The sequence below is a fragment of the Macrosteles quadrilineatus genome, unplaced genomic scaffold (genome assembly GCF_028750875.1).
Source record: "Macrosteles quadrilineatus isolate MER2022 unplaced genomic scaffold, UCM_ALF_1.0 Scaffold_5__1_contigs__length_97177068, whole genome shotgun sequence".
NCBI classification, from domain to species: Eukaryota; Metazoa; Arthropoda; class Insecta; order Hemiptera; family Cicadellidae; genus Macrosteles; species Macrosteles quadrilineatus.
In genome coordinates this window covers 53,525,555-53,543,850 of record NW_026542598.1, presented here as the reverse complement: position 1 = coordinate 53,543,850, position 18,296 = coordinate 53,525,555, and the positions used below count along the sequence as shown (strand labels likewise).

Sequence of the window (18,296 nt, the reverse complement as noted above, 5' to 3'; positions counted from 1 at the left end):
GTTCCCAACTTGTCTGGACATATTTTGTAGACTTGTTCCTTGGGCTAAGACAAACATAAAATACCTTATAAGTATGGATCTAAAATCAAAATGTTTGTCGGTCTGTTCGTGATTTGTAATAATTATTTTATATCTTAAGCATTTTTCAAGATAGAAATTTTAAAATTGGTATAAATGTGTATTTTAGTAGGTAAAAAGAGCTTACAAAGTTTCGTTACAATATCTGAAGCCGTTTCAATATGACGGCCATTTAAAATTTTTAATGCCAAATTTTATAAAAACCGTAAATATTAAGAACATAGTTTTTTTGAACCAAAAAGATACAGAACTTAAATCCTAATCATATGAGACCTTGTTTGTAAAAATCGGATGACAAACATCCAAGTTATCAGTTTTTTCTACATTTGGTTACGCATTTTTGGGACTGCCATAGTGCTCTGTAAAATAACAAATAATAAACAAAATGGAAGTCCCTGAGGAGTATGTTTTATCATAGACAACCTGGTACGAGACTCTGGGGTCACTCGCCTAAAGTCAACAAAATTCTGGTTCTGCAAAAGAAAGCGATGAGAGTACTTAGTGGAGCCCAGGATCTCGCGCACTCCAAACCACTGTTTCTCCAAAACAAAGTCATGACTGTATATAATGTATATATTTTTCAATGTCTCCTAGAAATTAAGTCCAATGAAATATACCTTCCTAGAAATCAGCATGTACATAGCCATAACACTAGAAATAGGTTTAATATTTTCACTGTAAGGCACAGACTGAGTAAATCAATTAATTGTTTTCCTGTTCAGGTTGCAAGTATTTTAATCATCTGCCTCTTAAAGTGAGGCGTTTGCCTTTACCTAAATTCAAAGCCTTTCTAAGTAATTGGCTCTTAGAAACACCTTTATTTGACTCTAGTGAGTTCCTTAAGACAGAGGTCCACCTGTAATTAGATAATGCATGGTGTGTGCTTTTTTTTAACTGCTTTTTGATTTTTTTCCTCCAAATGTGCATGGTTTAAATCTGATTTATAAACATTTTTATTTTGCCTGCTATTTGACTTGAACTAAGCATGGTTTGATTTTATTGTTAACCAATCTCTGATGATGGTTTTATTCTTATTTTATTGAATTATGTATTGACATAGCCTATTATGTATGGTTTATTGGCCGAATAAACAATTTGAATTTGAATACCCTTATAGTAGATCCATCCTTATGGAACAGCTGAAGCCAATTTTACTGATAGTTCTGCCCCCGTCCGGTGTACTGTAGAGTCGGGTTTTGTTTACATTTGTTTCTTGTTATTTCAGTAATTTAAAACCTCGTTTAGCCAAATAAAACTATCTAAATCATAAAAATTAACTTGTCCACTAGCTATATATGACCAAACAGTGAGGCACCATGTTTTGTCTATGGCTCAGGAGACCCAAAATGGATATATTCACTAAAACCTCAATTCGAAAATTTTGACGAAAACAATACCTTCTCTTAATACTATCATTGACTATTTCAAAGATACTATCTAATAAAAAACCACTAAGTGGTAACACTTTCCCCGCCAAGTCAGCAATCCAAAAAAAATTAATAAATCATTGCTTTTTTCGCCAAGGAAAACAATGTAATATGTATGGCTTGTTAAATACTTCAAAACATTGATGACATCTTTGCAATGGCAAAAGTTTACTGTTACCTAATTTATTTTCTGTAGTAAAATTACATCATTTTGTTGGTTTCTACTTTTATATTTTATTTTTTAAATCACCAAGTTTGGCAACTTGGCGGCAGACTTTTGCATGTTTTTTTTTTCATTAAAGCTACGTTCGAGGATAATTTCATAAATCAACTTCTCTAATTAATTAGTCCAACTAACTAAGTATAATAATTTCGAGGTAATCAGTAAATATAAAACCATCACTATTATGATTTTATGAAATGTAGCACAAATAAGGTCAAATTTTGTAAAATAAGCTCTCACCTAGCAATGTACTATTGGGAGAGATACTTTGCTCAATGAAACTAGTTTTATGGTATTTTTTAAAGTGATCGAGCAAAAGTCTGCCGCCAAGTTGCCAAACTTGGTGATTTTAAAAATAAAAAATAAAAGTAGAAACCATCAAAATGATGTAATTTTACTACAGAAAATAGATTAACAGTAAACTTTTGCCATTGCAAAGATGTCATTAATGTTTTGAAGTATTTAACAAGCCATACATTACATTGTTTTTCTTGGCGGAAAAAAGCAATGATTTACTATTTTTTTGGATTGCTGACTTGGCGGGAAAAGTGTTACTACCACTTAGTGGTTTTTTGTTAGATTTTATTTATTTTTGTAGAAAATTAACAGTTAAAATAAAAATCCTCTTTTCTCTGAAAAAAATTTAAATAAATTTTATTTGTAACAAAGTAATACCGTTAAAACAAACCGAGCTGATGGAATTTTACTACAATTGATTACTGCTGGTTCTACTGTTCTGTTAATAACAGCATGTACACATTCTTTGAACCAATGGGCCATCTTTGCTTTGCTATGTGTTCATCATTGGCTGCTGTATAAATATGTTTGCATCTGGTGGCCTACTTAGCACCAATTGACTTAAAATTCGGGCAGAAATTAACAATTTTTAATTTATTTTTTATTTTTTGTAGGGTTATGTTTAATGTTTTTCGAAAATTTGTGTAAAAGGCATATCCTTCCAATAAAAAGAATAAAAGAAGCCATCTCTTTATTGTAAGCATTTTATTGAAATAAATTAACGGGCCATTTAGTTAAATTAAAAATGATTATAAACAGTTTGGGTGAAATATATAGACCACGGCACATCTCCATCTCATTTCATTTCAATAATATTGTTTGTGTAGAACTAAATTCTACATTTTTTGTCTTATCTGCTTTAAACCGATTAAAAACTGTTTGACACACGTACCAAAATTACTATTTAACAAACCCCCTGGGCTTAAACTCAGTTTCAAATTGCTACGTTTGAAGTTTTTGAAAACACGTGTTAAACAAAAACAATATTCTTGACAAAATCAGAAATAGAAAAAAACCGCCCTTTTGACTACAACACGTTTAACACGTGTTTTCAAAACACATTTTACACAAATACACACTTTGCAACTGCATTAAATTATTTTAGTCATCATCCATTAATATAGGTTCTGTGTCCGGGGCTGTAAATTCATCAATGTTCATCTTGAACAACATAAAATGCGTTGGTGTTACATAAGTGTTCTGATAATTAAACCCGTATATCTAAAGACTAGTGTAATTTGATCCCTTATTATTGAAGTAAAAATGTATTGTAATCAAACAGTTTAGGTTTGCTAGAAATAGCATAAGGCAAAACAAATATTAAAAAACTATAATTTATCCGAAATTTACATATCACTTTTTAATTGCTTGTTTAACATACGTATAGAGTGATTTTCCCGATTGTTTTATTTGTTTTAGTTTATCAGAACATAAAACAGACCTTAGGGTAGTACTATGTTTCAAGTTCCTAGGTTTCATTTGTAGTATTAAACTGTTAAAAATGACGAGCTGCTGTACCAGTGTACCATCGGTACACTGCATTTTTCAATGGAAAGTATCGGAGAATATCATTGCTCTAAGTAATTTTATATAGTAAGTAGTTCAAATCATTCGGTTTACCTGAAAAAAAATACTTTATATAAAAGTTTTAAAATAATTATCATATCAGCTGTTCCTATGAATTTCTCTAACATTTAAATTAATTGAGATTTAATCGCAGCTGGTCCTTTTTTGTTTTGATTTTAATCCCATGTTATTTAAATGGCCCAAAATCGTACTTTGAGAGCCTGCCAAGGGTTTATGGGTCAACGCACCGACTTGAGTCCCTCAAAAGGCACATCTACACGTTAAGGGCTTTCAAAAAACATAAAAAAACATTAAAATTGAGCCAGTGGTTTGGGCTGTACGTCCGTCAACATTCGGTGCCGTGTTTCCCCCGGACGTGCGTGAGGCGGACAGTGCGTGAGCCGGACAAAACTGGTTCGGGTGGGTAATTGAGCGGACGTCTCCCTGCATCTACCCGGCTCGCGGGGAATATCCCCGTTACCGAGTCGTCCGAGGAATTATCGCGTTTTGCCTCCCAGCGCCCAGTTCTTTGAACCACACCTAAACTACCGAAGCTCTGATTTTGTAGGTTAATAGCTAAGAGACTATGTTTTATCTATAACTAGCAGAGTACCCGTCCTTCGTACGGGGTTTGCATATAAGTATAAATGTTTATTGCAGTCATGGGAGAAGACGCGGTTTAAGACAATTTGGTCTTTTAATTTATACGGTATCCTATTATAGTGTAACACACATCTACCATAGCCCTAATGTTCTACCACTGCACCTAAACCATGGAAAAAAGTAAAGTTCTCATTGTGTACCACAACTTTTTGTTGCTAGTTGGTTCAAATTAGCTGTGGTCATTATATGCAAAAAACATAATAGTGCTGTACCCTATTGGCAAGCCTTATAACTTTTTAATGCTATTTAATATCATAGAACCAACTTGTGCAGTTGAAAAGGCTGACAAAATTCTTTAATTTCTCTAAATATGAATACTCATAAGGTTAACATGAGACACTCCATGGCCAGAGCCACTGGGGCGGAGCCTGAAAGGATTTTTGAGGTAAGAATATGTCTATATGTTAATCGGGAATGTCAGCTATCGTCATACCAAATTTCAACCTTGTCGGTTTAGTATTCTTCGCGTTTACTTGTCGCAAACATCCATCCATCCATCCATCTATCCATCCATCCATACATCCATATACATCCAAACTTTCTTACTTATATTATTATTTAGTCGGATAAGTAAACTGTTGTAATATTGCTCGTTTATGAATAGATTTTCTTTAAACTTGGCAAATTTATTTACTTCATACTAAGCTAATAATATTTTTCTAAAAATCACACTTCGTTACCCTCCCTGTAGGCAGCAAACCTAGGTACTCGTTAAACCTAACGTTATTGAATTAGATTGAATTGAAAATAAAGCCACACAAATGGAAATTTGCTTTGGCTGCAGGTTTGCTGCGGTGGGGGTATTATGGAATTGTAATTGATGTAGAAATAAGACTTTGTGGTAGTACATGATTTCTAATGCATATAAGATACTAAATATATCAATCCCGTTGGTCAAAATTAGTTGTTGCAAATCAGCGCTACTATTCGTATTTGCTAGCAGCTATACCCGTGCCTTGCACCGGGATCAGTAATAATATAATAATAATAATAATATGCAAGAGATACACATAGGTTCTTTGAAAATGCCAAATGGTTTCACTCCTACCATTTAATTTAGAAACAAAATTTAACTGTATTACTTAACTTGACAATAGTACGTTTTTGTTAACTCATACTGTTAATACTTATTTAGGCTCGGCCTACCTACGATACAAAACCAATGATGGATTTAAAGGTATAATAAAATAATGTGTTTAATGGTTTGCACTGTAAACGAAAAGCTATCACAATAGTTCCAAACCAAAAAATATAAAAAAAGGAAAATATAAATAAATATGGAAAATTATGGGTAGTTTTCTAACATATTTTTGTGAAATTATAATCAGGCAAATGGAAATTCGCTCAGTCTATAGATTTGCTGCGGCAGGGGGATTATATATTTCTGGTTTACACAAAAATAATTCAAAGAAATAAACCTCATAAAACTCACGATAAGGGCCTAGGTTGATACGGCAATGATTATAGAATATTAATTAGTTCCTATACCGGTATCTATAAATGAATTTTTTACAACAAATTTTTCCCAGTAAAACATTATTACAGCATTTCACAAATATTAGAACAGACTCAGTATAATAGATCATAAACATAAACAAATGAAGTAACTGAAAGAATCATATACTTATGAAATCACATTAACATATTATGGTTTGACAGCTCCATTTAAGTAATGTTAAATAATGTTTACAATAGGGCTAGTGACATCATTATTTTAAATTTATAATCCTTATCCTCTCTGTTTTAACATTCGTGCAGTATTTAATTTGTTTGAACCAGCTGTGTGGCATTGTGAAATCAAAATTCATTTGTCAGTTTGTTAGTTCTGCTTGTTTACATTTTTGAGCTTTGTAGGTTTGTTCTTTGTTACCATGGATACCATCAATCAATATTTACTTTTAAATCTCTTACCTCAAATTTTTGAAAGCCCACGGGGCAGAGTCCTTGGACAATATCGAAGCGGGAATAGTTCTATATCCTCGGAGCTGTAGCTACAGTTGTGTGCAATTTGAGCCCAGTCGGTTCAGTAGTTTTTGAGATTATCTCATACAAACACACAGACACCACCTCTTCTTTATAATAGTATCCTTATATGTATAATACGTGAAGGCAATTTCTACGAAACACTACTCCTCCGTTAATAATGGACGGATTTTTACAAACGACGTGTCAAAATAAAGTATCTTTTGTGTAGACACCCCGTTCACCAATACCTGTAATAAAAGTCCTCCGGCTTTTCCCCACAGGCCATCAATGTTGGAGTTTCTCCCATAAGATTAACATGGGTGAATCTAAATATTTAATTGGAAACTTTGTCCACACTAATTTGAGAGAACGGCTCGGCGTAGAAACTTGGTAGAGGTGTCCAAAGAAAGGTCTTGGTCTGTAGATGAGTTATCAAAAGAAAAACTAAGCAAAATCCCTTAGGACTCTGCCCCAGAAGCCTTTAAAGATCCCTCCACAGAGTTGTTTACATTTTGGCCATGTGAATAATACTTTTTAATGAAACAGCTGTTCATTTTTAAATTGTATTTCAAACAACACACATTTATTGGGAGTTACTGAATTCTACCAAATAAGTATTTGCAATGTTATTTTCTGATTAAACAAAAATTGATTTTCTTCTTTATCATGTCATGTTTTGCAACGTTCCATTACGAAATCAGTGGAATAGTATATTTCATTACTAGGACCGAAAGTGGCATTTTCCGTTGCGCGCTCAAGTTTTTGTGTGAGGCGAAGCCGAACACAGGGAACCCCAATTTCACGTGCGAGGCGAAGCCGAGTATGTGAGAGCTATTTTCACGTACGAGGCGAAGCCGAGGACGGGAATAATGGAGCAAGTGCCGGATAATAACTTTCGGTACGAGTTATGAACGATACTTTTCATCACGACGCAAAAATACACAAACACAGAATAGCAGACCTCAGTAATATTAAAACTATTTTATTTCTCAATTAATTTGATTGAACATCAAAATAAAATAAAATCTTCTAAAAAGAAACCTACGTATATTTCTCAATAAATTTTGTTTAAACATCAAAATAAAAGAATAACACAACTTTTAAAAATACATACAGCTGATTAAAATCATTAAATTAAACCGTAACAAAACACTAGCGCGCGTAGTGAAAAAATGGAGAACTAATTGAGAGCGAGGGAAAGTAAATTTAGAGCGAGGGAAAATCAGCTGATCGATTTTCCCTCGCCCTAAATTAGAGCTTGGGAAACGACTACTTTCATTGATGTCAGCTGTTATCGAAAATAGTTACTTTCGTTAAGGAGTGATGAAAAATCCTTTTATCACAGCAATTCTTAAATTATTTCTTATTGAACTATCTTATATCTATTGTACGGGTAGGTGTCTGCTTTTTCACCATTTTTGCCTACATTACATTTTATCATATTATTCTACACATATCAAATATTTATGTGGAAATATCTGCTCTTATCGTGTCTAATAAAATCCAAACATAGAAACCTTGCCTAAACCCTACCCATCTTGAACAAATATTTGCACCTGCCTTTGTTACGGACTTTGGCACACTGGTTTGGTAACATTATTGAAAATAACACGACGTTTTGGCTGTAAAATATGGCACAAAGAGAAAATACTATTTAAGCAGCTACTCTCATGACAGAAAGGCCATATTCCTTTTAAACTAGATCACATAATCCTTTATAAGATACGTTGATTAACAATATGTAAACGTCAATATATACACGTAACAGCCAATTTACAGTATTTTCGCTTTTTGGAAATGTCCCATTGCTATGTCATTTGCATTATTTGTTGTCAATGAAACCGCATGACCATATGAACTAGAAGGCCCCTAACAGTTCAAGAATAAAAGCATCACTTCAAGTATTCCACTACACCTAACATTCCGTAGAGAGATTATATTGACAACTTTATGGATAAGGCTGAGACAACTAACTGACATCCCCCATGTCAAGGAATTCCAGCAGTAAACGACAATCAATTTCTCAAAAATATGCTAGAGGGTTCATTCATTAGCACAGAAGTACGATATGAACTGACGCGACGTGACGAAGGAAAAATGAAACTTACACTGTAACGGCTATAACCCTTTGAAGTTAGAATATGTCTTCCCAAACATTATTTTCTTTTGAAATAAAACCATGTTACAAATCACGGAAGTGTTTAACTACAAAAGATCCACCAATACCATTTTAATACTGTTTAAAATTTCTTCCTAAGAAAGAGATACAATATAACATACTAATAATAACACCGATGACGTACGGTATGGGGAATATGTTATTCATTGAATTATCAACCAAATTTGGCAACTAACGCAATTAATATCATTATTGTTGTTACACTTATTACTCTTAAAACAATGCTAAATGCTCAAAATGTGTATATTTCACCCAATTTATTGCAGTTAGATGAATTAAGGTAAGCCTTGAAGAAAGTAACCGTCGATTTCGACGGGTTTCACCTAGTAGATTTCTAATAACCCAATTACAGTAACATGTAGGCCTATTCACCTCTGGTTACTCCCCGTGGACGTCCAAATTTTAAATGTTAACATTTTAGAAGGGTTAGACAAATCAAGAAACTCTAAAATGCTGTGGAATCCAACCAAAAATAAGGTAGAAAATAGAATTTAAGACAAACATTCGGTGATTGGCTCACACATCTACATGTTTTTTTTTAGTTACAAAATGGCGACAGCTGGTCCATATAGATGGGATGTTTACTTCAGTACCCAATAGTGAATACGGTGTACATTACATGTTTTGGTCGAGTTTTCGACCACTGGACGACCACTAGTATTATTTAATTTATAGATCCCTTGACTTGATTAAAGTAAAGCCATAGATCAAACATACTCCCCTAGTAGATTTCTCATCCCGTATGGAACAGCTGAAGCCGGTGCATAACCAAACAGTAAAGCACAAATCCTTAAATTAACCTTAAAATAATAAAAAATCCGTCGACACTAACGCACGCAGTGTCGCCGAACATGAACTAGACACGAAATACGAGCTTCAAAATTTACAATAGGATAATAAGTCTACTAGTGGTTGGTTAGTCAATGGTTTCACCTAGAACAAAATGAGCCTTACGCGCAAAACTGGGGTTTTGAGTGTTCGTATTTTTTATTTCCAATGGACATAGGCACGTTTCAAGTAATTAAAATCCTTCTCAAGCTTGTAGAGAATACATCAAAATAGTTTCATCGTGATCTGTTTGTTCGTTTTCCCATCGAAGAGAGCGTAAAATAACATCTTGTGCGTCACAGACAGACAGGCAGAAATTGAGTAAGCGTTTCTGCTTTCCTATCGTATGACTCGTTCCATACGATGAAACTAACCGAAACATTTATCATTCTAAGCCATGTACAGACAAAACTCTAATTTTAGCGAATTTCCCATATATTCCATATAGCAATTACAGCAGGTCTCATGGTAAGACTAGATCCAGGACCGATTTACTTTTTCGTTTTGATAAGGTGTTTTACGGGGTGAAAAATGATTTTTCCTATGTTTGACCCTAAAAACACAAAGTTTTATAATTTCCCTCCAAGCCATTTTGTAGAGCTTACAACTTTTTATGAATATTTTAGTAAAAATCGAACCCGGTAAATGGAAATTCTGCAAAGTCTGCAGGTTTGTTCCGGCGGGGGTATTATTTACATAGATTTTTGGTTCTTATGTCACTGAATTGTATTCACAGCATTAGTCATCAACATAAATTTCTGTGTATTCAAAATATACTGAACTAATAAGTAAACGATTGAAACATAATTCAAAGATTTGAATATAGTCGAGTAAATCCGTAAGACAACCCTAAGAAAATTGCTTAATTAAAGATTGGTTATTTTGACTAAGAATTGTGTGCATTTAGCCTACTAGTGAAACGGTGTAAAGAAATCGGAGTCTCTGAAGTCCAAAATTAAAGATGGCGTAAACGATTTTTGTCAAATACTTGTATACTGTTCATTCAAACATTTTTTATTTATGAGTATTTTTTGCTTGAAACAATCATTGTTGGGGAGAGTGTATTTAATTAATCTGTTGGGTATATTTATATTTATGCTGTTAGGAGATAGTTACGTTTCTAAATTTGAAATATTGTCAAACATCTAGAGTTGTTTACGATCGCATAAACCACTCATTCGTTCTGCTAGGGCAATTAGTCGGCTTCTTAACAAAGCAGTTGAGACCGTCCTTCTGCGTAAAGAACAAATACGGTCACAAAAACTCCTTTTCTATCTAGGACCGTGGGGTGGTAGTCCTATGTGGTCTGTGGTCTATGTGATCAGTAGCCTACTGATTGTCGTGTCAGCCGAGTAACATTGTTTTCTTTCAGCATCTAGTCAATGATCTCTCGTATTTCATTAGTCTTAAATTATGACTCTTAATCCACATTTAGTAGTTTCGTTATAGAAATTAATTTATTACAGCTTCACTATACAGTCCACTGATATAATTTGCTTATATCATATCTACATCAATAAAATCATAGTTTAGTTGAAAGTGTTAGTTTGTATTATTACCAAAACATTGGCGCATCACGTGTCACAACAATTATTAGTAGGCATGAAAATAAAGAACATAAGCTAAAGATCAACATGTATATTTTATTTACTTAAATATGTCATATTTATGACGGAAACCTTATCTTAACCTACATTAGTTTTGTATTTAAAATAACGGCATTATAGCCCAGTTCCGATTGCTTATACAATTATTAACGTGGAACACATGGGTTATGGTTTAAACGCTTGAATCAATGCAAATGTGAATGTCAATATAACTTTTTTAACGATATTTTTCGTATATATTTCGTGGTTTCGCTGATATACTCACCATCATGTCCTCTTATGCAGTAATTAGTGGCCAAAATGGTGGAATCCGAAACTGTTAAGGATTTATTTCTAGGTTATAGGCATAGCTAGCTAGAACTGTACCGCTCTGTTTTAGAAAAAGTTCATGACCAATCCTGATGGTTTTTAATTAACATGTAAATTCAGGTCTCCGAAAATGTCTAAAATTACATCTCTATCTGTGTTTTTACTCCCCTTCATTACGAACAACGTGTATCTAATTACACCAATACCTATCTTTACACAAACGTTCTCTTCCTTCACTTAAAATGGTTGGTAAAAATAATTATGAAGCTCAATGGTGAAGGTCAATAACAATATACTATATGGAACCCTGATGACTCCACTCAATTTTGTAAATGCCTCTGCAAACGCCACCTAGTTAATATACAGTATATAGATGTGTCATAATTAAAATAATCCGGAACCGCAGTAAAGCAGTATATAAAATACAGGCTGAGAATCATGAAACAGTCTTGTTCCCATCCCTGGTTCAGGACTAAAAGTGAAGTTTAAATTTTGATTGTAAAATAGACACCTAAGTAATCATTATCAAGTAAATTGTTATGGAACATGCTCAGGTTCATTGTTCATAAGCTTGTGCAATATTTGATGTAATACTAAAATTTAAAGGCTTTACTTTCAATTTTTTAAAAATTTTATTGTTAAATTTAAAAGTGATTACTAGAACCAATATTTATAATTTATAATACTATAGATTCCGTTGCACATTGCAACGTGCTTGCAATTATACAGGTCTTATAATAATAATGTTTCATTTTTGAAATCCGAAAGGAATTAATAATAAATAAACGTTTTTTCTCCCACTGGTAGCTACGGGCCAGTTCTGGTTACGATAATTATAAATCTTTGTGTTTTGAGGGAAACGCCACCGAGCGTCCTTACTCGATAATGGGGCGAAAGGTGCCGAATTACCCAACCGGCCTTGGCGCGGGGATTTCTAAAGCGTCCGTCCGCGCGCACCACCATTTTGAGGGTGTCCGCGTCAAACACGTCCGGGCTAAACACGGAGCCCAACATTCAAGGAGAAGGAGGAGAAGGAGAACACGGAAAATTTGCGAATTTTCAAACTAGTTTTTCTTGGCTCAAACACAACCGTTTTTTGAATTCTTTTTTTTTTGTTGAAAATGAAAACCCCTATCTAGTAGATGAACAATTATTTTAATAGCTTTGGTTTCTTCAGAGCTATAGACGAGTAAAAAAGCCACTTTGTCACGTCATGTATATATACACTGCAGCAGCTGTGTATCGCTGGGGGACTTGGCGGGGCGGAACGCTTCCGCTTTCCTTAATGTATAGAGGGAGAAAGTAAAAATAACTCCTCGTATGTTGTATCTATGGTAAAACACATAGCTACATCAATGCTATTCCTACTATACAAAAAGTAGTGTTGCTATTCAACTGATACAACTTTACGAGTTGGCTAAACTGCTAGCAGACCAGACTAGAATTTTGCATTTAGCAGTTGTTTTCTTTTCACTCGCTAACTGGTGACCTTTTGTCGGACATATTTTCACGGATTACTATCATAGTGAAAATGGCTTCGTTAACTTTGTGTGGTCGTTTATTATCCCGTTGTGCGTCTCGAACAACTATCCCTCTTCGCAACATTTCAAAAACTAGCACCAAATTCGAAAAATGTAAGTTATTTCACTCGTTGCATTCACAACATTTGCAGCCCATAGCCTTAATTGGACAGACTAGCCTAGTTTTTTAGTTAGATAACTTAACTCCCAAGTTAATTTTTAAGCCTTCAGGATCTGTTGTAGTGCTTAACGAAACTCTTTACTCTTAACTTTTATGTCCAAAATACTTTAAACAAATTAAAACTTAAGCCTATCTTTAACTTTTTTTCTAATTACCTAACCCAACCCAAATTATAACATGCTTATAACATTATAACATGCTAAGAAAGGTAGCCTATGTAACAGCAATCTGGATAACGAATTGGATATACTGTAGGCGAGAGTTAAGAAGTCCTCTGAGCAGAGCGATATGCAGGAATGTTGGAATGTTGCCGCACGGTATTTGCAGGTGCACCTCCCTCTCTCAGCAAGGGGCGAGTGATATTTCACGGTTTTAACGCTGTGGATGTGAGCCCTGACTTCCGCGTGGAACACGAGCATGCGTCGAGCCGTCGAGTAGCAAGTGCCTGCATTTTTAGAATAGGCCAGGGCTCAGGGGACTTCTTAAGTCTCTCCCACAGTAGTGCCCACCTTCTAATCTGAAATATGCCGGTTCGATTCTATGCTAGATTGTATCTGGACTCAGATACCTTTTGTCATTTGGCCATCAATGTTAAGTAAGTTAGCCTAGGCCTACCGGTAGGCCTACATGATATGTATAAGTTACTCCCCAGTGTGGATTAACGTCTGCACGGGTGAGTACTACGACTATCCGCAGTACTATCCTGATAAGTTTAATTAGACCATTTCGTAATTACCAAGGCAAAAATGTGGTTCAGATTCCACTATAACCTGTTGTAGGTCCCTTAGTTGCCATTAACTTAGCTGTGTGGGCTATTAATTAACAGCTGTGTCTAAGGAATGTCGGCCTTCACAAGACTACAAGATCCACTCATCCTATACTCATCTCCATTCATACTTGGCTTAAAATACCTAGGCCTACTTTGTATGGTCGCCATTTCATAGAACAGTATAAACAGTACAGTAACTTACAGTACCGGTACACAAAAAAAGAAAAGAATCCCAATGGTTTATTTAGATGCCAAAATTCAAAAGAGTCTTTGAGGCCTTAGGATTACTTTCATATCTAGGTAGGCCTAAGTTAGGCTTACTTACTTCCCCTGCCTGACACATTTTCAAAGGAGGAAGGTTGAGAGATAGGCCTACACAAAAGCCTTTTGGGAAGCAGTTTGAACCCATAGGCCTAAGTTATGATTTGTGGGTGTGCTGAAAATTGAACCCGTCCCTTTTACACTGAAGTCCGAGACGCTAAACACTAGGCCTGATAACCAGACTCTCTAATGAGGTGGTCAAAGATACATTTTTCTTCATTTTCGAGGTGTTGCTTTCCTGATCACTTAACGATAAATTATTAAGTTACTTAACTTACTTATTCTAGAGGTTAGGCTACTGACTTATAACCCTCTAGAATAGATTCAGTAAACATTTTTTTTATAAATTCCGTTGAACTATTTGGGCGGCCCATGTGTAGGGCCTACCTAACTTAGGCTAGCTATTAACTTAACAAGGCTGTTTTAAAGCGGAGTTACTATACGTCCGGACAGTCTGGATTTGAAACGTTAGTCCGGTTTTACGGCTGACGAGCTGTTTTTAAATTTGTTGCATCACTGGCCCGTGGTCTGCGTGTAGGCCTACTGTGTACCAAGTGTCACCCGGTCTAGATGTGTAATATTAAAATGTATACCTCGGTCCGTGGCAATGACCAAGATGATGGTGGTCCGTTGCATATGTGGCAATCAGTAGTGAACGGGTAAAGTTATTTTTGGTGAGAGCTATCCTATCTAATCTAACCTACAGGTACCTAATTTTTTTCTTAACATAAATTACGTTTTACTTACAGTATGTTTATTACATATTATGTTTTAATGTAAAAACAGTAAGTTAAGGAAAGAGTTGGTGATCTTGAAGGGTGGCTTTCCCCCAACTAGGGGCACAATTCGGCAGCTTCTTCATATCGGTTTCTTGTTGACTCCTTGGAACATGCCTATGGTTTGAATTGACATGTAAGCCTAAACTTCAAGCACAAGCATGTTACCATGACTATGGGATACCAGACAATGAAAATTAAGAGTTTAGGCCTACCTTACGTCCTGAAACTTGGTAATGTTTTAAGGATATTGTGTGTAGGCTATCATATCTCATATCATTTATCATATGTATCATATACATTAATATATGTTACATAATTTGCAGGTTATCTGTTGGATCTTTTCTAAATAAAAGGGCTAGAGATAATTTGTTGAGTTAGCTTGTAACAAGATGTTCTAGAATGGAACCATTTAAAGAGCCTTTAAATGAGTTAATGCATTAGGCCTACAGAATATTTTAAGCCTACCTTTACATTTCTAGGTCTTACACTCTTAATTATTTGTCTTTCCTGTAATAACGTTGACTGGTTTATTTTCAGTGCTTGACGATCCTTTAAATGTAGCAACTGGTCTGGAGAAGAGGGAGTTGCTAGCTCAAACAGCTGGTAATGAGGTTAGTTTTCTTGTATTATTTGTTGTATTATTATTTAAAGCTAAATAGCTTCTTGATCAGCATTGTACGTGTTATTAAATTACCTGAAAGCACGTAAAATACGTCAAATAACACTTAAAATAATATATTTACACTTAAGTTATACTGTTTACTCACAAGACGGTATGTCTACATATTTAAAAGATGCTAAGTGGTGATCGATTTTGATTGGACATTCCAATCATCATCAGACCCAATAGGCGAATGTGATTGGAGTGTTTAATCGAAATCGATCACCACTTACTATCTCTTATATGTATTTACCGTCTTGTGAGTAAACAGTTTAAGTGCAAATATATTATTGCATGTGTTATTAGACGTACTCTATGTGCTTATCAGATTATTTTAAGCCTATTTGTTATTTAATCTGTGCTTTTATAAAAAAAATTGGTTTGGCTATACACAATGCATTTGACTGGAAAACACATTTGTCATTCAACAAATTTTGAGGCTGGTTCCTTGTAGCTTTATAAATCTCATTTAAAATGTGATTAATTTATGTCCTTTTCTGCAAATGTGTAATGGTTTTAAATTAGCATTAATTTGAATCCCTCATAAAACTAAAGAGCTCACAACTAGATGATACAGGAGGCAGAGGACAAAGTCCAAGATAATAAACCAGGAAGCGGTGCACCATCAGTTGAGTCTCGGCATGCGATCAGACCTGTACTATGTGACGACCGTTTGTACCAAAAATTAGTTAGTAGGCCTAAGTTACGTAAATGTATTTTTGTCCGTTATTGTGTTTTGTACACGTGTGTGTCGGAAAGACTGTGACGTGACCATTATGGTTAGACAAGATTTTTGTAAGAATTGACAATGAGGCATTGACGTCGAAACGCGTGTAATCCTATTTTTGGACTTCCATGGATCACTTGGCGATTAAGGTAATCTAACCTCATATATATTATATCACAGTGATTCAGGAAAAACAACATACAACATGTAGCCTTTTCAATTCAGTTCTCAGAATTGAAAAGATTCACTTAACAGTATTGTTTACTTACTTAACAGCATTGTTTTGTTACTTTACAGTACAAGTTTTGACCATTGAGGTTCAAGAAATTGAGAGAAAAGAAGTAAAATTGTAATGCTTCAAACATCAACTTATCAGCTGTTAAGGCCAATTTAATTGATTATACAATGTTTAAGTGGTTGGGACAATGAGTCAAATGCATCACAATCAGTGGCAATGAGAGGTTCAGGTTATAAGCAAAAACATACCGTCTCTAAGACGTTATGAGTAGTGATTGTTAGTAATTAAAAAACGGTCGTAGAAAAAGTAGTGTATGCAACCCATGTGCGTAATTAGCCTTTAAGACACTCGTAGAAGTTTTAAAGGCACTAAAAAAAGGCAAAGTTTTAAAGGCTAAGGGCACCTTAAACTTTCTACTCGTGTCATACACGATCGCTGCGTAAACTACTATTTCATACAGCACAGCTATTGGACATAGTTATTCCCTTTAGCCTTCTCTTCCCGTTCTAAGCACGGATATGACGGCTAGTTTCTTTTATATTTTTAAAATGTTATGACTAGGCTTACCTCAAACTTGATGGACAACACCACATCTGAAGGAATACTCTGATTTCTTGATATTTCTTCATAATGTGTTGAATTACTGACCATCGATTCATCTTACTTAATATTTTAATAATAAATTAAAATTCATTCTTTTAAGAGTTTAGCTGTCATTTTTCGTTTGTCCGCATAGAGGCCTATGTAGACAAAAGAAAAATGGCCTGTACAAGGATCTTATCAAGGAAAGCAAGCTAGAGATGAGTTACATGAATGAACTGTACTGATGGGGCAGCACCAAACTTTTAACATTGCACCACCAATCACACCAATCTCAGTCTATCGCACTACCGACCGAGCTGCCAATTCACTAACTTATTAATTACAACTACTTAACTTATTTATCCCCTAATCCTTAACCATATTTTTTTATCCTTAATAGATTAGGTGTGTTGCTATCGTTGCTGATCTGGCCTGAGTACTGGACACAGGTTAGATTCTTGGCGAGTAAGCAATAAGTCTATGCACTTATGGTTGCAATTGTGGACATATTTCAAACATATGTTTCTATTTCAGAATCCTTTCGATTTGAAAGTATTGAAGAAGGAAAAGGGCACCAAGGACTGTCCGACTGAGATTCCCTCAGCTTTCGACTCTAGAATCATCGGATGTATATGCGACGATGACGCTCCAGCCATCTCATGGATGTGGCTCCACGCTGGTCATCCCAAGCGCTGTATGTGCGGGCATTGGTTCAAGCTGTCCTACAAGCCTCCTGTATAATAGATGTAACCTGCTTAAGATAAGATACTTGTAAACCGACACAAACAGTATCTTGTAGTAAAAGTCTACCTGCCTGACACTGCGGCTAGAGTTATCGACAATTTAACTTATGGTCCTTTGTTAATAAAATATGTTACGTTCAGTTTTGCGTTAAACAATAAATTTCCTGTCTTTTCGTTGCGGCTGTATTGTTTATTTGTATATATGAAATAAATGGAGTAATAGTTGTTGTAATTATTTTAATTCTGTTCTTTTTTAACTGGGCTGGAGTTGAGATGTAAGATTTTCATTATTCTGGAATACATGAATACATTTGCAGGATATAGCAAACAGTAATGGTCCATATTAAACAAACCATGCAGACCTGGGATAAACACTGAAGAAGTTTTTGTGAGATTTTTACAGCTTATTAATTTAACAGGCTAGAGGTTTTTTTCCGGTCTGTGTAATTTTCTCCTCAGTCAGAGGAAACCATTCAGTCAAATGCCTTCAGGAAAAAAATGCCTTAAGGAGGAAATGCCTTAGGTCAGGAAAATTTGCACATGAAACAGAATCGCAATAAAATTAAATTTTTAGGATGTGAAATGTGCTTGTGACATCCAAAATTAAGGTTTAAGCTAACCTGGGAAATACAA

At 34.8% G+C, this 18,296-nt stretch overlaps 1 protein-coding gene across 1 annotated transcript; it reads left to right on the top strand.

The window, feature by feature from the left end:
- The first annotated feature begins 12,602 nt into the window (after window positions 1-12,602).
- LOC128995876 (cytochrome c oxidase subunit 5B, mitochondrial-like) lies at window positions 12,603-17,803 on the top strand. The gene is made up of 3 exons (XM_054420901.1): window positions 12,603-12,776; window positions 15,250-15,323; window positions 17,455-17,803. Exons 1-3 carry the CDS (start codon window positions 12,674-12,676, stop codon window positions 17,659-17,661), a joined length of 384 nt encoding a protein of 127 aa, XP_054276876.1. The 5' UTR covers window positions 12,603-12,673; the 3' UTR covers window positions 17,662-17,803.
- The last annotated feature ends 493 nt before the right edge of the window (window positions 17,804-18,296 follow it).

What these genes read in the sequence shown, in the direction of transcription:
- LOC128995876 (XM_054420901.1), top strand. Translation starts at nt 12,674, where the DNA reads ATGGCTTCGTTAACTTTGTGTGGTCGTTTATTATCCCGTTGTGCGTCT. An exon ending in TAGCACCAAATTCGAAAAAT is followed by an intron (nt 12,777 to 15,249) that starts GTAAGTTATTTC and finishes GTTTATTTTCAG; the next exon opens with TGCTTGACGATCCTTTAAAT. An exon ending in CTCAAACAGCTGGTAATGAG is followed by an intron (nt 15,324 to 17,454) that starts GTTAGTTTTCTT and finishes TTTCTATTTCAG; the next exon opens with AATCCTTTCGATTTGAAAGT.